Source organism: Dendropsophus ebraccatus, chromosome 8 (genome assembly GCF_027789765.1).
Source record: "Dendropsophus ebraccatus isolate aDenEbr1 chromosome 8, aDenEbr1.pat, whole genome shotgun sequence".
Lineage (NCBI taxonomy): Eukaryota > Metazoa > Chordata > Amphibia > Anura > Hylidae > Dendropsophus > Dendropsophus ebraccatus.
The window spans coordinates 49,498,715-49,519,912 of NC_091461.1; the positions used below are offsets into that span (position 1 = coordinate 49,498,715).

General features: G+C 44.2%; 1 protein-coding gene across 4 annotated transcripts in view; it reads right to left on the reverse strand.

Annotated features, from left to right (window-relative positions):
* The window catches only part of PRKG1 (protein kinase cGMP-dependent 1), a 788,657-nt gene that overhangs the window by 35,010 nt on the left and 732,449 nt on the right, over positions 1 to 21,198 (reverse strand). For 3 of the 4 annotated variants that reach the window (XM_069980327.1, XM_069980326.1, XM_069980330.1), the window contains 2 exons: positions 13,171 to 13,236; positions 8,885 to 8,959 (listed from right to left, as the gene is read on the reverse strand). In XM_069980327.1, coding sequence (XP_069836428.1) covers positions 8,885 to 8,959; positions 13,171 to 13,236 — 141 coding nt within the window. Of the gene's footprint in view, positions 1 to 8,884; positions 8,960 to 13,170; positions 13,237 to 14,618; positions 14,733 to 21,198 lie in introns of those variants that run through there. The other variant, XM_069980328.1, reaches the window with a different exon arrangement.

A 21,198-nucleotide genomic window follows, 5' to 3' on the forward strand; every position in this document is an offset into this window, starting at 1 on the left:
GTACCTAAAATTTACAACTACTTACTACCCTTTTAAGTTGACACTGTCATTACAAAAAAAAAAAAAATGGTGTCTCAATTTCCCCTATTCTTACTGCAAAGCTAAAAGTCTAAAGGGTTAACTCTGTTTCTTACTGTGTTTTATGTTATCCAATCACTGGCTTGAGGTGACTCACCCCACTCTCTTTCTAGCACTTTCCCAACAAATAGGAGATTAGTCCTAGTCACCCCTATACAAACTAGTTAGTTCCTGTTGGGAGGGACTTAGTGGATGGAGAAGTGAGACCGACACAAACCCCAGATTTCCTGCTAAGGTCTACACCAGGGCCTGGCCCAAGGCCAGGGCCTTGCTAAGGGGTCTTTTGGTATTGTGTTACTGGGAGATAGAGAGAGACAGGAGATAGTTTTTTGGAGTATTGTGATAAAATCTATGCAGTGCTAAAGGTGGGGTAAGTGTGCCCTGGGAAAACCCTGCCTACGCCTGGGATAACTTATTCTGCAGTTTTTCAGGACAATCCATATATGCAGGATTAGTCTGCAGTGGAGCAAAGTGCCTAAGCCGACAAATTCAACTGATTCCTGCTCAACGTACTTGGGGAACCTTGAGGGGTTAGGTACACCCACTTGTTCAACCCTGGGACTCATAGTACCAGACCTGACACTCTGTGGACTCTTCTGGCATAAGGCTTCTTTCTTATTCTTCTCAGTTCTAACCATGAGTATGAGCTTCTTCAACCAAGTCTCACACAGTACAAGTTGCCCTGGCAGAGGTCTGTACTTATTTGGCAAGGCCCAAAGACAGACCCTTAACCTAACATTACTCAAGAAACCCCTACTACCTACACCACAAGCACCCCAGTCAAGTCCTATGTGTTGTCCATCAGGAGAATGGACATTGTTCTTCCCATGTTTGTGATTATCTGTTGTGCACTTTCACCCTTAAAGTCTACCACTGTATTGCACTTAAGATTTTTCAAGTATTATTCTGATTAAGTGCTGGACTTTGTGCTCATTTTTGCTCCGCACCTACACTCTCATACACCTTGTTCTACTTTTTCAAAGCCTAGTGCTAATATAGGGTGGGTATACCACTCCTGGCCATCATGACAAGTGCCTAGTTGGTACCCCTATACCTAGCCCACTGCTACCACCTAGCAACCCCAGGCTATGGCACTTAGCTCATCCTATAGATTGGTGGGGGTCTCAGCACCCAAATCCTGAAATATCAAAATGTTTTACATGTCTTTATGATATGAGAAAAGTTTAACATTTCTTAATGTGGTTAATACTCTGTATTAGATACTGTTAAAGCCTTGGAGATTGAGCAGTATGTGTGGTAATCCCCTCTCATGTGACCCATATAGCAGTTTATTGTGGTGCTGAGCTCCATGCTCCTTCAGACACTGTCTGGTTCCAGTTCAGTTATGCTGACACTATAATTAAAGCATCTTTTACAGATCACTTTTCAATTATGACTTCCTCTAAGTGCTGATGAGCCTGGCGGGGTGTAGGCATCTACACTGCACAATTACAACTAAGTGGTTTCAGCACTAAAAGAACGGAATAAGTGATATCGGGAGATAACATAATAGAAAGTGCTCGGAAAGTTAATTCAAAGACACTGCAATTTTCTGCAACAATAGCAAATAAATTTTTCATTTAAAGAACAATCGTTATAGAGACTTCAATAGATTTTTAACCACCTAACACATGACAGTCCATTTAAAGCATTACTGTCATTTCAAGCAAATTGTTATATGTCCGTAGACACATCAAAAGTAACTGATCACACCAGGTCCCAACTCCTGAGACCTGCTGCGATCTGAGATACAGCCAGGGAAAATGAATTCCAACGTGCTTCAGTCCCCTGCTGCCAATTAAATCTGACTTGTTTGCGCTATTAGAGTCTATAAAGCAGACAAGTGTGTGGAGCACATTGCTGCATGCCCCTCAGGAATAATGCCCCTATTCCACGACTCGTTTGGAGGAGCAAACGAGCGCTTAGCGCTCGTTTGCTCCTCGTTCCCCGCTCGCTGCCGCCGCTATTCAACGCGGCTGCAGCGAGCGGGTGAGTGCGGGAGGGGGCGGCGGGGAGCTGCGAGGGGGCTGCCTGGGGGATCGCTGATCGTCCGGGCAGCCCATAGGATATAGCAGCGTCTGCTGCCGACGCTCCTATTCAACGGAGCAACGGCAGCAGATCGCTGCTATATCAGTCGCTTGTTTTTTAACATGTTGAAAAACAAGCGACTGCAACGATCAGCCGACATGAACGATGTCGGCTGATCGTTGCACTCTATTCCACGGGACGAATATCGTTCGTAGCAGCCGATATCGGCCGAATACGAACGATATTGCTCCTCTAAACGACCCGTGGAATAGGGCCTTTAGACCCGGCGTAATCAGAAACTTTTGAGATGTCTGAGGAAGTTTACAAAGTTTCTTATATTGACTTGTAATACTTGATCTACTTAAAATGTAACAATTCTACTTGGTCCATTTTAAAGTCTGCAACAGGACACTTCATGTACCTTTTATAATCCTCATGTCTTTTTATGTGAATTTAGACCCCACAGCAGGTATGAATAGCAGACCCCACAGCAGGTATAGTACACCCTATAGCTATAGCCATGTATACTAGTGATGAGCGAATAGTATTCAATCAAATAGCTATTCAATCGAAAAGTATGCTATTCCTGCTATTCAATTGCATTCAAATATTCGAACGATAACGCAGTAAAAATTTGATTCGCAGGGGGGAGGGACAGGCACTAGGAATACGCAGTACTTTAAAAAAAACTAACTGTGATTGGATGGCTAAACTATGTCACTGGTTGGAGCTAGAGAGGGACAGGCTGTATACTATGAGTGCTGAATAATACCTGTTATCTTGCTACTACTGATTTGCACAGTCTGCGTCCTGTAAAGGCGTTGACCAGACCATTTATTTTATTATTTAAAAAAATTAATAATTATATATCCGGTATACAGCTGTGATTGCGGGATAATACCTGTTATCTTGCTACTACTGATTTGTAGTTATCGTTAATTTTCGTTATTACGTATTTTACACTGCACCTGACCTGATACGTACGCAAGTGTGTACTGTTAAACCGAAACGTTTGCTTCTACTTTACATTCATAATTTGTTCGTGAATCTTCAGCGTACACTTGGGAAAATTGGGATGTTCGTTCATCACTAGTGTTAGATGCAGCCAGGCATGCTTTCCCTGCTGTCCTATATGCATTCCAGAGGTGTTGGCATCATTTCCTGAGGTGTCATTGTGCACTTGGTGACCTCCTAGTGGTCAAATATTGATTTCCAAGTCCCAAGTATTTTTCTCCCATAGACTATAATGGGATTCGATATTCGAATATCGGGAGCTATTCGAATCGAATTTCGAATTATCAAATATTTCACTATTCACTCATCTCTAACTCCAACTCTTACAACCTGGTTACTTGAAACTATTTTTCAGTTTCTGTAACTTAGCTCCAATTTAAGTGAATGTGTCACTATGTATACCAACATAATGGCTGAGACAAACAGCTGAGGGTTGGGGGTGCTGGGTGTCAGACCCTCACCAATCTGATATTGATGACCTTCCTTTTAGGATACGTCAACAATGCATTGTGCCTGGAAATGTGTTCATGAATGGATAAGCTTCAGATTACCTCTTTTCTAGGGTCTGATGCAAGCAGCTTTTTGAGAGCAGTGAACAATCAGAGGCCTGGTGCAATATCCTATAATATTACATATTTAATAATGTTTATAATATCTCTGACTCCTAGTTTTGTTACTTATTAATATGCAGGTGTCCCCTAATATGTAAGTGCTTAAGTAGAGTTAAGGGTTTGTAATGTTATGTTTCATATATTTTTAAGTATGGGTGGGGTGTGTGACGCTTGGAATACATGCTAGCAATATTTCCACATTTTCCCTTAAATGACTTTATTCAGGGTCCTTATAATCCATGATAGTCCACAATCAACATGTACTGATGTAATAATAGTTTTTTGACTTGATCTTTAAGTCTTATTTCATTGTTGAAGACTGAACCATGATTCCATTTTCCTTCAGAACCCAACAAACATGTTTTCTAGTTATAAACCTGCCATTCTTACATGTGCTATGGATATAACTAACATTTTTTTATTGGCCGGAGTTTGAATGTTCAGACAGTGACCAATCAGTAAAACAAGCTGGGAGAGAAGTACACTGTGTCTACAGTATGTGAGCAAGATTGCCCCCTACATGTACATTATGTGCTTGTCTTGATCATGTGCAATATATACAGTATATCAAGTAAACCAGGCACATTTCTATCCAGAGGAAGTATACAGTAGAACAAATGGTTTTACTACTATATAAAGTAGCCTTCCTTTAGAGCAGGGGTGGGGAACCTTTTCCATGTCGAGGGCCGGTCGGGCATTTATAAAATCATTCGAGGGCCGCATACCGTGCGCGGCAGTTAGTAGCGGGGGTTTGCAGCACCCAGGGCAAGGCAAAGTATTGTTCGCCTAGTGCCCCTGCTATTGTAGTTAACCCCCAGCCATGTCCCTGGTAGCCTAGTTAACCCCCCCAGCCATGTCCCTGGTAGCCTAGTTACCCCCCATCAGGCATGTTCCTGGTAGCCTAGTTAACCCCCATCAGGCATGTCCCTGGTGGCCTAGTTAACCCCCATCAGGCATGTCCCTGGTAGCCTAATTAACCCCCATTAGTCATGTCCCTGGTGGCCTAGTTAACCCCCAACAGTCATGTCCCTGGTGGCCTAGCTAACCCCCATCAGGCCTGTCCCTGGTGGACCAGTTAACCCCCATCAGGCATGTCCCTGGTAGCCTAGTTAACCCACATCAGTCATGTCCCTGGTAGCCTAGTTAACCCACATCAGTCATGTCCCTGGTAGCCTAGTTAATCCCTCAGTCATGTCCCTGGTAGCCTAGTTAACCCCCCATCAGGCATGTCCCTGGTAGCCTAGTTAACCCCCCATCAGGCCTGTCCCTGGTGGCCTAGTTAACCCCCATTAGTCATGTCCCTGGTGGCCTAGTTAACCCCCAACAGTCATGTCCCTGGTGGCCTAGTTAACCCCCAACAGTCATGTCCCTGGTAGCCTAGTTAACCCCCAACAGTCATGTCCCTGGTAGCCTAGTTAACCCCCAACAGTCATGTCCCTGGTGGACCAGTTAACCCCCAACAGTCATATGCCTGGTGGACCAGTTAACCCCCAACAGTCATGTCCCTGGTGGACCAGTTAACCCCCAACAGTCTTGTCCCTGGTAGCCTAGTTATCCCCCCCCCCCATCAGTCATGTCCCTGGTGGCCTAGTTATCCCCCCCCATCAGTCATGTCCCTGGTAGCCTAGTTATCCCCCCCCCCATCAGGCATGTCCCTGGTAGCCTATTTAACCCCCAAATAAAAAAAAAATAAACATCCCTCTCACCTTTCCTCCGTTCCCACGCTGTCCAGGTCCTCTTCTCTCCCAGGTCCTCTGTGCCGGTCTTCTCCTGCAGGCGGCGCGCGATGAAATGACGTCATCGCGCGCGGCCCGCAGGAGACTGAAGACACGCGCCGCTTTGGAGGAGGAAGGAGCCGACACAGACAGCACGGCAGCTGTCACAGAGGATGTTGTGTGCGCCGGCTCCTTCCTCCTCCAAAGCAGCGCGTGTCACAGGGGAGCCGCGGGCCGCGGGCCGCATCGGGAGGTTTCAGGGGCCGGATGCGGCCCGCGGGCCGGAGGTTCCCCACCCCTGCTTTAGAGGAAACAAAGTTTGTTCTTTGGTGCCACCAACACGAGACAGCATTCCTTTAAGCCAATGCTCATTCTCTTTAAAGTGACTCTGTACCCACAATCTGACCCCCCCAAACCACTTGTACCTTCAGATGCTTTTAATCCAAGATCTGTCCTGTGGTCAGTTTGGCAGGTGATGCAGTTATTGTGCTAAAAATTTACTTTTAAACTGGAAACTCCGTACCCTATGGGAGTGGTCTGGATTGTGTATGCATTAGGCTGGCACAACCTCTCTGTCCCTCCTCCCCACCCTCTTCATCATTAGGAATGCTCCAGGTAGATTGCCTCCTATTCCTCACCTGTGGCAGTCCGGCACATGGGCTGGATCGTTAAGGCACCTGTGCAGTGTTCAGCATGGAGAGAATGCTCCAGTGGCATTCCTAATGATGAAGAGGGTAGGGAGGAGGGACGGAGGGGTGGTGCAAAGTTAGGGCACAGATACTCCCGTAGGGCACTGGGTTGTAAGTTTAAAAGTTGTTTTTTGGACAATAAATACATCACCTGCCAAACGGACCGCAGGACAGATCTTGGATTAAAAGCAGCTGATGGTACAAGTGGTTTGGGGGGGGGGTCAGATTGTGGGTACAGAGTCGCTTGAATCACAACTGGGGATAATTTGCCAAGCCAGATTCTTCCCAGATAGTTGTTTGGGGATTTTTCCCGTCATTAGTGTTGAGCAAGCATACTTGACTAAGCATCGTGGTGCTTGGGTTACTGTAAGACACATTAAAACTCTGGCCGTATGCTGTTAATTGACAGTATACCATCAGGGTTCTAATGTATCTTGTAACCTATTGCATTTTTTCGTTCTAAATTATTTATACTTCGTTTACACATCCCTTGAAACTCTCTGAAACTCTATGCTCTGTTGAGCAAGGGGCCCTGGTTAAATGCTTGAGTCTCTCATTGATTTCAATGGAGTTAATTACCCGCGTTGAGCATTGTAAAATGCTCAACTCGACTAAGGAGCTGTCAAATATTTTAGCACTTTCTTAACACTACCCCTCATCACTACAGAGCAGGACTTTGGCTGGCTAGCAGAAAGGCCTTTGGTGTGGGACTGAAGGGGTTAAAGGACAACTCCCACAATTTTTTTTTTAGCTTATTTAACACACATTACAAAGTTATATAACTTTGTAATGTGGTTAAATACCCCTTCCCCCACTTTCGGACCCCCGACCCCCCCGGAAGTTAAAGAATGTATACATTACCTATTACGATCGTCACGGTCCTCTTCTCCCGGGCGGCATCTGGTGACGACGACGTCAGAGCCGGGGGGCGGTCCGGGTCTTCTTCCTCCTCGGTGTCTTCATAGAGAGTGAATGGGACGGAAAAGGCTGCTGGTGCACATGCGCACCAGCAGCCTTTTCATTGGCTGGAGCGCATCACATGGCTTCCAGCTTGCTCAGCCCAGCTTGCTCAGCCAATGAAAAGGCTGCCGGTGCGCAAGCGCACTAGCAGCCTTTTCCATCCCCAGGACCCGGAAGTCAGAGACATCGCTGGACGGCAGATGGCGGGCGAAGGAGTGGCGATCGTCACCGGAGGGATGGTGAGTATGGTGTCTGTGTGTGTCTGTGTTTTTATTTTGGGGGGGGGGTCCCGCCGGAGTTGTCCTTTAAGTTTTTCCTTGAGTAAATCTCCAACAAGAGCGTAGAGTCTTATAGACCATGCAATGTGCCCTGAGAAAAAGTCATCCTCCAAAATGAAGAGAGCTTGGTGTCTGGTGCCACCTTCTGTCTGTCAACAAGCAGATATCTCATAACCATCAAAAACTGACACTAAAATATACTGGGGAGTTTTGTAACTTTGAATACACAACAAATAAACTTTTTTTACTTGCTTAAACCGTAAAGCCCTTTATCAATACCCACAACTTGAACAAACTTGACCAGAAGCAACCTTACTTGCATTGAATAAATACAATTAAAAGTTATTGTCCAGCGAAAATCTTTTTCTTAAAAATCAATCAATGGTGTCAGGAAGTTATATAGATTTGTAATTTACTTCTTTTAAAAAAATCTCAAGTCTTCCCATACTTATTAGCTATTATATGTCCTACAGGAAGTGGTGTTTGATTTTCAATCTGACAAAGACTGGACAACCACTTTAAGGCCAAATGGCTATGTTCCCACATAGCTCAGAATTTTTTCAAACAAAACCAGGAGTTGATTGAAAACGGATGTGGAAATGGATATGTTCACCCACTGTTGAGTAACCACCATTTAATGGCAAATAATTGCTGTTATTTTAAAACAACAGCCGTTATTTGCCATTAAATGACGGCCATCCACTAAATTTAAACAGTGTGTTAACATAGCCTTTCTGTGTTTTCTATCCTCTCCTACTTTTAGTTGAAAAATACTGACCAAAATATTGAGCAAAAATACTGTGTGAACATAGCTTTGGGGTAGCTTCACACGTATCAAATTGCAGCAGACCCGCAACAGATTTGATCTAAATAACTAACACAGCATCAAACCTGCATCATCAAATCTGCTGCAGATCTGCTGTGGATCCTGTAAGTGTGAACTAAGGCTATGTTCATACAATGTATATTTTTGTAAAACCACAGCCGTTGTACAATGGCCGTGATTATTACAAAAATTTATGTGCCTTTACTGCCTATGGGATCCTGGCCGGAGCATATACACATAGTATACACTCCGGCCGGGATCCATTGCGGTGCCGCAAACAACTGACATGTCAGTTTTCTGCGTCCGCTCTTCATTGAATAGCGGCCGCAGAAACCCATGTCAGTGCACACTGTGGAGCGAGCGGCAGCAGCCACAAGCTCCATAGTATGCTGTGGGGAGTTCTGATGTGGGCACACACGGATGCGCTCGCATCAGAACTCTGCGGGGCTAAAGATCATCCTGATGATCTTTTCAGAGACCGGCCGTTCCGTGATGATCTTTTCAGAGACCGTCCGTTCCGTGACCCAGCCGGGTCACGGAACGGCCGGTCTCTTACAGCGTCTGCACATGGCCTAAAGGTATAAATGTATTTGCTGGTTACATTCTTCCCTCCTTTGTGGTCTTATTTATAGCTGAAATACAAGCATTAGCCCTGACGTTACAGCCAACCCATTATAACACTTACTTTGCCTTGGCTTCGGCATCTTCATAAGCCTTGTTAGACACATCATCCAAACCTCCAATCAAATGCTTGAAAGAGCTGCAAAAATCACAAAGCATAGTTAGCAAACAGCTCCTATCCGAACAATCTGTACACCAGTAACAAAGCACATAAACAAGACATTTAGGCATAGATACGCCAGGAGCTTCAGTATCTCGTGCACGCCTTTTATCTCAGCATGGATTGCAGACAATGTAATAACACTTTGCCCCACGTTGAATATTTTAGAAAATATTTCTTTAGCCTATTAATTCCTGTGCTAGAGGTCGAGGAAACCAGTAATTTGTCCAGACACAACTAGCTGCTGAAATGTTGACAGATTCACTTAATTATTCATTTTCCTCATTAGGATCATAAACTGATGAAAATGTTTGCATGTGTATTTATCCTACAGTCATTCCCCATTCATTTATCTGCTTCAGGCTTACGGATGTTACATTTATATCAGGGCCGGCCCGCTAGAAGTGCTTTATTAGGGGTAATCAGTTAAGCGTATGTTTTGGCTGGTAATTCATTATGACAAATCGTCACGGTCAGAAGTATGTTATTAGTAGATACAGTCGTCGAAATAAATCATGGAGGATGTTTTCAGCTCTCGGAAGTTATCACCTTTTTGTGATTATAAACATGCAGTTTGCTTTTTTTTATTGAAGTATTATGTGGACAATTTAGTGAAACAATATTTCTCCGCTCACAATGTGATCATACAAAGCCATATTACGTCTCTGTAGGGCTGGCACCAAACATTACCCCTTCCCAAATATCCTCTCCTCCGCTCCCCTAATATAATATCGCCCCCAACTATCATCTGCCTTTCCTCTACCCCTCTACCCAATGCCATCTCCTCTTCCTCTACCATCCCATAATCTTACCCTCCCACCACCTCTACATGACATCACTTCCTTTATCCCAGGTATCAGCATCCTCCCAGTGTCATCTCCCTCTGGGTAGCAGCAGCTAACAGTTCCTGCTACCAGGGACGTAACTACCACTATAGCAGCCATAGCGACCGCTATGGGGCCCACCACATCAGGGGGCCCATCCTGCAATACACTGGGCCTCCTGAGCTGTCATCATGGAGAGACACTATGTACTAGAGGGGTTGAGTAATTGGGGAGATATCTACTTTGGGGAACACTATGGGGGGATACAAGGTGAGATACCTACCATGGGGGACACTAGGGGAGAGTCTACCATGGGGGGCACTACCGACTGGGGGGCATACCAGAGGAGATGCCTAATATACTGTATGCTATCTACTGTGCGGAAGGCTAACAAACAGGTGAATTACCTGGGGGAGAGGAGGAGGGCCCAATGAAAAGTTTGCTATGGGGCCCAACCCCTTTCTAGTTATGCCCCTGCCTGCTACTATGCTGCAAGTAAAAAGGATTTAGGGTATAAACCCACACACCGTATATGCAGCAGATATGCAACAAATACGCAGCAGATTTGTTGGTACAGATTTGATGCTGTGTTCAGTTATTTAGATCTAATCTGCTGCGATTTTGCTGCGAGTTTGCTGCGAGTTTGCTGCGTATCGCAGCAGTAAATACGCTGCATATACGGTGTGTGGGTTTATACCCTTAAGGGGAGATTTATCAAAGAGGTGTAAAGCAGAAATGGCTCAGTTGCCCCTAGCAATCAGATTCCACTTTTCATTTCTCACAGATTCTTTGAAAAATAAAAGGGGAATCTGATTGGTTGCTAGGGGCGACTGAGCCAGTTTCCCTTTACATCATGTTTGATAAATCTCCCCCTATGTCTCTGCAGCTCATAGGAGGTACAACGAGTTAAACAGAGCCATAATACGGGTGAATTTGGTAGAATCCTAGCTCATGCCCACTGCTTGTCCACTGACAAACCTAAATAACACACATACATAAAGGAGCAGGTACACTTTAAATACATCTAAGCCACTTGTTGTGCTTACATGTATATGGAAAATGGAACGAGAAACTGATAAATGACATAGAAAGGAAACAACAACCTTACTTAAATGGCTAAAATATTTGTCGGAAAGCCTGAGAGATTGAAATGATTAGATGCAAATTGTCTTTTCAATCAAAAATAATGGTTTTGTTAGGAGATGAATAATTTGAAGTAAGCTTCGTGCTGTCCTCTGCTGATCATTACCAATCCATGTGCTGGATGAAATTATATTGTTCTGACGCTGTAGACAAGAGTACATAAAAATCAGATTTTATTATTGATATAAATAAGTGTCTAATAGCCTCATAAATGTGGATGATTATTATTCCTCTGCAGTTTTATTGTCAGGCTTATTATCAGGAAAAGTCAATCACTCTGCAGTCTCATCACGTTTGGGCCACTAACATATACTATATTGTTATATTCTTTTCATGGGTTTCTATGGGACATTTGGTGGATTTAGAACTTGATAATGTTTTGCTTAATGCTTGCACTGAGTAGTCCCGAAGGTGATATTACAATGAAGAAGCATGTAAATGATACCTGCAGCACCCTCATGTAGTTAGTTTAATAAAATTTAGTAAAGAAACAGTGTTGATACCTATAAGTATTAATCAGATTAGTATGGGCTCACACTGTGTTTTTTAATCTGTTTCAATGTATCCGTCAATATGTTTAATTTTAATGTGCAGGAAAAAAACGTGATAAACCATGTCATTGTTTACGTAAAAAAATTTAATAATAATAATAATAATAATAATAATAATAGTAATATATATATATATATATATATATATATATATATATATATATATATACATAAGTCAATGGAAGCATCCGTTTTTACTTTTCTTATCCTTTAAACATATTTGTTAAATTGACATTGTGTCTCTTGTAACAATTCATATAGAATCTAATGATTTCCAGCTTTTGGCAATGTTCACACAATGTTTAAAAGTGTCCGTTGCTGTTGTTAAACTGCCAGCAACCGGGCTGCATTCAGGATGTTCCTGCAGCCTATACCTCTGTATGGGCTACAGTAACGTTCTTTTATTTACAATTGACTTGCAGTAACCGTTGGGTTTGCCCGCAAATCAATTAACCATTCACTTCAATGTAATGTGCAGTTGCCGCCCCACGTTACATTGTATGAACAGCTATTATATCCGGACGCAGTTTGGTGGACAGCATATGGAAATAATAGGTATGTACATTATTTTAACTCCCATTCTAAAGAGGAGGCGTTAAAATAACAATGTGTGAACACAGCGGGCGGCATAGCATTGGCTTCAATGCAATGATGCCCCTGCAATAAAGAACGGATGCTGATTCCATTGCAATCAGCAATACATAAAAACAATGTTGTATGAACAAAGCTTTAAATGTAATTTTGCTACCTTTCTATGGCCTTTCATGGTTTATTCTGTTTTTGATGCAAACTGTCTTTATTGTACCACTTCCTGTTTAGTGTACTTCCTGTTCCTGTTGTACACTGTTGCCAAGGTTTCAGCCAGCTCTATGTTTTCCAGTACAACATTTTGACTATAACCCTGCCCACTGTATCCACAGACGCATACCACATTGTGGGAAAGAGAAGGAGAGAGGTAAAACCACAGTTATAGTGTACAGCAGAAAAAAGAACTCTATAGGTGGCATTGCAGGAAAACTAAGCACTTACTTCCAGGTTTACTGACAAATCATGATAGGATAAAGGAAAAAAAGCGAAAGGCGGGAGGCGGTGCCTCGTGTGATACCGTAGGTACCAATGGGTAAATGGAAAGGTAGATGGAGGCTCACCTTAAAGCCCCTTGGGCTTGTTGCATATCACCCCTTTATGGGGTACTGTGTCCTGTTTCAACTTGGAGTCTGTGTTCAGGGCTGCAGCTAACTGGGAGAGACAGACCGGGATGCTCCCAAAGGGGCCCGTAGAAGTGCAGTCAAATAGCGGAAAAAAAGCGTCAAACTCCTAGATGCCAGCGCTGGATCACATATTACCATCACAGGAACGATGATGGTAATATTTAAAAAGTTTATGCACAACTATCTGAGGAAGAAAGCTTATGCTTTTGAAACGCGTAATACTCTGTGCATATTCTAAATAAACTTTTTAAATATTACCATCATCGTTCCTGTGATTCCTCTGAGGCAGCGCTGGCATCTAGGAGTTTGACGCTTTTTTTCCGCTATTTGACTGACACATCATAACTGATCATAAGGGGTGCAAGAAGAGCGACAGACACCTTATATTTTGTGCATAGTAAAAAGGCCTAGCTAGTAGAGACTGTACAGAGCTAAGAATATGAAATAAAAATATTACTTACTCTCTGTCAATGACAAGACACATCACAGCCTCAGCAGCGATAACATTTGCTGTTCGGACATCCTCCCTGGAAGATGGTAAGAGACAATGTTAATATAATTCCTTATCAGCTTCATCATTATTGTAATTGTAATCTAGAAAACTGAAATGATGTTACAATTGAAAAAATACATAGATGTCAGACTTCTTTAGCAAACTATGAGAAAAATAAACAAAATCTGACTATATATATATATATATATATATATATATATATATATATATATAAATATATATATATATATATTTCAAAATGTTATGTTGGGATATATAGAGCCAAGGAAGATTCTGCCAGGTCCCCATGGGGAACACTTTTTACACTTTCTGCTGATGGAAGCCAGTTCTGGCTGTAAGTACTGTAAGTATACAGGGTCAATGTCTGTTTGTATGATACTGGCCTTAGTCTGTGAGACCCGAATATTGTGCACACAGATAATATTTTCTAGTAAATTAGAACTTTGCCCCTTTAATTCTGTCCCTCTAGAATCATCTTTAGACAGAGTCGCACCTCAGTAAGTACATTCATTCACCGCAGCAATGTAAGGGACAATTTATACCAATGAGGCAACATCTCCTGCAGGCACATAAACTCATTTCACTTCCTTTATGTGCTTCTGCAGATTATGGGAAATTGAATAAATTGCATGACATCTAATGCTTCCCTCATCTTGCAGCACAGAGGAAAGAAAATAAGGAGTAATAGATTTATTCTATGTATTATGGATTAGATAATTTGTAAGTAGAGAGGAAAAAGCTCCGATTGAAGATAAACAAAGGAGGTGTCTCTATGTTTCATTACCATGTAAGCAGAGAAAGGTGGCCTGTAAAGAACCGAGCATTAGACTCTTCTCTATCGATATTCAGGGCAACCTGTTGTCTAGCAGTTTTAAAGATCGTATAAATGGAACTAGAATGAATGTGCTTTGAAAGAGGTAGCATCATATCTGAACAGGCAATTTACTGTACGTTAGTTCCTCTTCACGTAAAAAAAAAGTTTACCATCAGTTATATTACATTACAGTTTCTTTTTCTTTTTTCTTAACATTAAATGAACCCAGGAGGGCCATTTTAATACACTGGTCGTGGAGACCACCCAACTATCCCCCCACCTCCCCCCCCCAAACCCAGCGTTATCAGAATCGGTGCCCCACACACAGTATAATGCCCTGAACGTGCTCCCATACTGTATTAAGTGCGCCAATACATACAGTAGTTATCGTATAACAATATTTCCACCATACAGAGATTACATATTGCTTCAAAATGGCTCTGAACAAAACAGAAATATATCACCAATGATACCATTACATAATACCGCCACACCATGACCAATATCATTATCTGTGGTTAGTTCTCCAAGATGAAGGAGCAACCTCCCTGCCGCGTTCGTTTAAGAACTGTGCAAGTTACCTAGAAGAACTGATGCTGTTCTGAAGAATAATGGGCTGTCACACCAAATATTACACTGACAGGCATAGCTGATCAGACTCTGTCTCAGTCCAGAGCCTGATTGGCTTCCGTGGCTAGAACACTGAAGGCCTCAGCGAGGCCTTCAGTTGCCTTGGCTACCACTGGGACTAAGTGCGGTTGCACTGACCGCAGCATCTATAGGGTTACCTGTCAGAATCCAAGTGTGGTTCTTGTCCCGTCAGACATGGCAGATGCAGTTGGCAGGCGCACTGCTTCTGTGCAGATGCCATCCTGTGCACATTAAATAGTGTTACAGCAGTATCAGGCAACACTAAGTAACTGTGCAGCATCAGGAAATGGTTAATTTATAATTGTATTTATATTTTTTTCTCTAATGTTTTTACTAACTTTTAAAAATTACAATGGCAAAAGAGTAATTCAGGGAAGGAGGTAGGATTTATGTAGATGTGTCTTGTATATATGATTTTTAAATTTGATTCAGAAGTGTATATACTGTACCTTTAGGGTGTTGTACTACAGATTTTTATTACACTATTTGACTTAAAGGGGTATTCAACTCAAACATAACTTTTAATATGTTGCTGCCTATGGTAAGACTAACTAACGGCTAGACTAATGCCTTCCATACTTTATCTATTTAGTCTCTATACTTTATATATTATCTATTTAGTCTTCCCCCAGTTCACAAAAGTCTGCATGTGAGCCATTTTCTCTGTCTCCCCCCCCCCCCTTTCTGAGACGGCTGATGTAAAAAAAAGTGCCTGGTCGGCTTTATCACAACTTTGTAGCTTTTTTTTTCGTAATGTGGGAGGGGTTAAAACAGTGAGTTCAAAAGAAACTTGACCTCTGAATAACCCTCCCCCCATTACAAAGAAGCTGCAAAGTTGTAGATAAAGTCAGTCAGGGAATTGTTTACATCAGCTGTCTCAGAAAGGAGGGGGAGGAAGTACTCATGGAAGTAAAAGCTCACACATAGATTTTTGTGTTTTTAACAGAAAGCAGCAGCTCAGAACTAGGGGAAGGAGACTGAATATATATTAACAAGTATGGAATTACTTATTAGTCTCATCATGGGCAGAAACATATCAAAAGTTATACCCCTTTAAAGCTAGAAGTGGAACCAGCAGGAAGAAGAAGTATATGTTCTTCCTTTATATTTCCTATTCCCTTTCAATCCACTTCTGACTTTGGCTCAAGAAACTGAATAAAACTGAATTTTTCACTTGCTGCTTTGCACTTTAGCACAGGTAAAGCAATGGCATTACTGTACAGTATGTAATGTATTCATATTGCTGACAGAGATGAATATTTTCACTAGAATATGTTGGAATGCATCAGGCCAGCTACTTGCCCCCTGCATACACAGAGGAGACATTCTGTGTGCACACAATAAAATGTATTAGGCTATTTATCTGAAAAGCTTTTACATATCAATGCTCCGCCATTTGTGGCACGGCAGCAAACTTGACATTTAATCAGGTGCATTAAAATAGATACAATCAGTGATGCATAAAGTATCTGCTCTCCACACGCCGACTCGTTTCATGCAGCTAGGAAGACGTGTATATATGTGTAAACTAATAATACAAGAATTTCAATTAGATTAAACAAGTCCATCTCATTTTAATTAGATTACAATTTCAATATGACATGAATAGGTAAATAGGACAAGACTCTCTCTGCTTTGCCTGTAGCCGATATGGGATCATTGTAAGATTTGGACTGACAAGATGCAGCGTAAAAATTCTATAGAATCAACTTAGAGAATTCTTTTTACATCTCCCACGATCATCCGCATGCAATTCCGCCTTAAAGGGTAATCTTATACTTATGTAAATGCACTGGTAATTACAGTGTGTTCTGAAAACAGCATTAGAAGATTGCTCATAGTTTACACACAGTTCTTAATTAGCGCTTGTCAGCGTAATGAAGTCAGTGGAAACAGGGACATAAGGCTGATATCGATGTGACACCGCAGACGACACCAAGAAATCATATTAATGCAAAGAACAAGCACTTCCTAATTATACAACCTGGGGCCTCAATGGGACTAAAGGTTCACCTGTAATTGGAACAAATGCATTTAAAGCTCGAAGTGGGAAGGACAGCAGCTCTAACCCATAGGAAAATGTATTTTCATATTATGGGGATCATTGTTTTAACCCTAATTAACAAAGGGATAATGTGTGGAGGGGGGGTCGTCAGAGGTGATAGTGTGTGGAGGGGGGGGCCAGAGGGGACAGTGTGTGGAGGGGGGGGGGGGGGGTCAGAGGGGATAGTGTGTGGAGGGGGGGGCCAGAGGGGACAGTGTGTGGAGGGGGGGGGGGGTCAGAGGGGATAGTGTGTGGAGGGGGGGTCCGAGGGGATAGTGTGTGGAGGGGGAGTCAGAGGGGATAGTGTGTGGGGGGGGGATCAGAGGGGATAGTGTGTGGAGGGGGGTTCAGACGGGATAGCGTGTGTGGGGGGGATCAGAGGGGATAGTGTGTGGACGGGGGGTCAGAGGGGATAGTGTGTGGAGGGGGGGTTGTCAGAGGGGATAGTGTGTGGAGGGGAAGTCAGAGGGGATAGTGTGTAGAGGGGGGGTCAGAGGGGATAGTGTGTGGGGAGGGGGTCAGGGGGGATAGTGTGTGGACGGGGGATCAGAGGGGATAGTGTGTGGAGAGGGGGTCAGGGGGGATAGTGTGTGGAGGGGGGGTCAGAGGGGATAGTGTGTGGAGGGGGGGTCAGAGGGGATAGTGTGTGGAGAGGAGGTCAGGGGGGATAGTGCGTGGAGGGGGGGGTCAGAGGGGATAGTGTGTGGAGGGGGGGGTCAGAGGGGATAGTGTGTGGACGGGGGATCAGAGGGGATAGTGTGTGGAGGGGGGGTTGTCAGAGGGGATAGTGTGTGGAGGGGAAGTCAGAGGGGATAGTGTGTAGAGGGGGGGTCAGAGGGGATAGTGTGTGGGGAGGGGGTCAGGGGGGATAGTGTGTGGACGGGGGATCAGAGGGGATAGTGTGTGGAGAGGGGGTCAGGGGGGATAGTGTGTGGAGGGGGGGTCAGAGGGGATAGTGTGTGGAGGGGGGGTCAGAGGGGATAGTGTGTGGACGGGGGATCAGAGGGGATAGTGTGTGGAGAGGGAGTCAGAGGGGATGGTGTGTAGAGGGGGTGTCAGAGGGGATAGTGTGTGGAGGGGGTATCAGAGGGGATAGTGTGTGGAGAGGGGGGCAGGGGGGATAGTGTGTGGAGGGGGGGGGGGCAGAGGGCATAGTGTGTGGAGGGGGGGGTCCGAGGGGATAGTGCGTAGAGAAGGGGTCCGAGGGGGTAGTGTGTGGAGGGGGGTTTGAGGGGATAGTGTGTGGAGGGGGGGGGCAGAGGGTATAGTGTGTGTGGGGGGGTCCAAGGGGATAGTGTGTGGAGGGGGGGGTCAGAGGGGATAGCGTGTGGAGGGGGGGTCAGAGGGGATAGCGTGTGGAGGGGGGATCAGAGGGGATAGTGTGTGGAGAGGGGGGCAGGGGGGATAGTGTGTGGAGGGGGGGTCAGAGGGGATAGTGTGTGGAGGGGGGGGTCAGAGGGGATAGTGTGTGGACGGGAGATCAGAGGGGATAGTGTGTGGAGAGGGGGGCAGGGGGGATAGTGTGTGGAGGGGGGGGCAGAGGGCATAGTGTGTGGAGGGGGGGTCAGAGGGGATAGTGTGTGGAGGGGGGGGTCCGAGGGGATAGTGTGTAGAGAAGGGGTCCGAGGGGGTAGTGTGTGGAGGGGGGTTTGAGGGGATAGTGTGTGGAGGGGGGGGGGGGGGCAGAGGGTATAGTGTGTGTGGGGGGGTCCAAGGGGATAGTGTGTGGAGGGGGGGGTCAGAGGGGATAGCGTGTGGAGGGGATAGTGTGTGGGGGGACAAGGGGGATAGTGAGTGTTTTTGTGTGTGGGGGGTAGTTGGGGAAGTATGTGTGTGTGTGTGTCCGTGTGTGTGTGTGTGTGTGTGTGTTTAGGGTCAAATGGCATAGTGTGTATGTGGGGGGGGGGGGGGGCAGGTGGGTTAGTGTGTGTGGGGATGGCGGTCAGGTTAATTGCAGGCAGGAGGGGAACTTTATTGACTGACTTTACTGCACATGACACCAAAAAGTGGAAGTTGTAAAAGTGCGAAGCCTGAGATGTTTGTCTCGCAGGTTCAGAAAAGATGAATTGTCGCTGCAAGAAATCATCATGGTGGCCTGGGCTGGATGGAGAGGAAAAGAAAAGTGACACCTCAGATCAAAGAAGATGTCACCTGTGAGTCACTGAATGACATTTGAAAGGTTGGGTAACTATGCCATAATACACACACTGCTTCTTTCTAGCAACAACCCAAATAAATCACTTGGGAAAAGGGGGGGGGGCTTTTATCAAGATTCGCCCTTTAGTGAAAGTTACCTAGAAACTGCCCTGTGATCCACTGTGATCTGGAGATATAGTCGGGGAGAGAGCATTATCTTCCCAATGGCTAATTCTGACAACAGTATGTAAGTCTATGTGACTACTTTGTCGGAAGTACATTGTCAGCCAGGGAGGGGATTTTATGACTGTCACGCTCTCTCCCTGGCTATATCTCCAATCACAGGGGGTCTCAGCTTAGACTCACTGAGATCAATAACTTTTGACATGCCTAATGACATGTCAAAAGTTATTATTAATGACAGGCACTCTTAAAGGTCATAACTTAAAGTCATCACAAGTCTCAATACGGCTACAAATCTGTTATATGCTGTCCATAGTTGTTTATAGAAAGGGGAAGGGGATTGCAAAAGTTAGCTGCAAAGTGAGGCAGTGGCAGGGAGTGAAACACTCATGAGGATGTTACTAAATGAACAAATGATCTAGTAAGTGTTCGATTGCACCCTTTGGTTTGATTTACAACTTACACTGCTCAACAATGCACTCTATGATGTCCTTCATGCTGCTGCATATCCTAACAGTGTGCTATAGAAATAGAGGGAATCCTATGTGTGTGTACACCCAATGAAAGGCACAACTGACTAGTAGAAATGAGGCCTGCACAAGGGATAACTGCCATATCCAAGTTCTATATAGTAATGGCCAAGAATAATGCTACTCATACATGCTTATCCTGAATATTTATTTAAAAAAAAAAGGAAGCAATCATTTTAGCAAAGCAAATCTGACAAATCAAGATTCGATGCAAATTGCACTGTCAATTCGCTTCATTCTGCGAAGCGAATTCACTTGGATTTTGTAAGAAAATTTGCAAAAAAAAAGGCGGCTGCACATCCTATCTGGAGCGTCACTGGGTGGGTGAAAGGGATTAACCATAATCCCTAGCACCCGTCCAATCAACGGCAGGCCCCTCTATGAAGTCAGCACCTCCACCTCTATATAAGGAGGTTCCATAACGGAGGTGGCCAGTTGGCTGTGTGCGCAGGAGAGAGCAGGTTGGCAGCAGGGAGTTAGAGCAGAGCAGGGAGAAACTAACAGAGCGATATAGGGACAGAAAGGAATGGCGGAAATTGGATGATTGACTGGCTGACTGACTTTTTTAAAAATAATTTTTCTATTTTTGACACTTTTACAACAACATGCTTTAACAAATTCGCCCTTTTGTAATAGTCCCAGTACTGTAAACAGTCCAAGTAGAGAGAGAAAGAGAGACAAGGGCACTCACCCATCTGTGGCAAAATGACTCCTTTATTTGCAAAGCGTGCAGTTAAAAGTCCATGAAGAAGCGCGCATGCGCGTGAAATGGCCATCATGTTAACACTGTGATAGTGGTATGGCGTCTGCCCGCATGTCGTGATGTCTTCATGGACTTTTAACTGCACGCTTTGCAAATAAAGGAGTCATTTTGCCACAGATGGGTGAGTGCCCTTGCCTCTCTTTCTCTCTCTACTTGGACTGTTTACATACTGTTTTTACAAGGAGCACCCCCGAGGCAAATAAGGCATAGTCCAATACATATGGCAATTTTCTACAAGTAAGCCGCAGATAGAGAGTAGTGCCGGTGATCTCTACCTATATTTATTTGAGTCCCAGTACTGTAGCTACTATAGGTTTGGCGGTTCAAATAAATTTTTTGCGAATCTTAACAAGTTTGACTGAAAATTTACAAAGCTCGCAAAACGAATTTCCAGCTGCTTTGCTCATCTCTATCCAGCAGCATCTTCTATCCAGCACAGACTCATCATTTTTGTAGACGTCCCAATATTTTGCAGTCCTTGTCAGATCTGATAATGGCAGAAGACCCAGTCCCAGTATATCCTACTCTCTCTCGTCCTGCAGTATTGTGCTACACACAGGTCCCAGCAGGGCTGCGTTCCTCCATAATCATACACATAATCTATCATTCATCCCTAAAATGGAAACCCATCTCGATGAAGAAAAAATGGCAAGTTTTCTGGTTAATAAATCACAACACCTTCTGATTACAACAGATGGGAAACTGTGACACGGGACAGATGGCAGCTGTGACATGTTTGCAGAGGACTCTGAAAGGATTGTAAGCCATGAAAACAAACACATAATGCCTGTTCCCATTCCATTGTTGACTTCTTTCCTGGTGTGTATGGCGCCAGAGCTAAGTATTACATTACC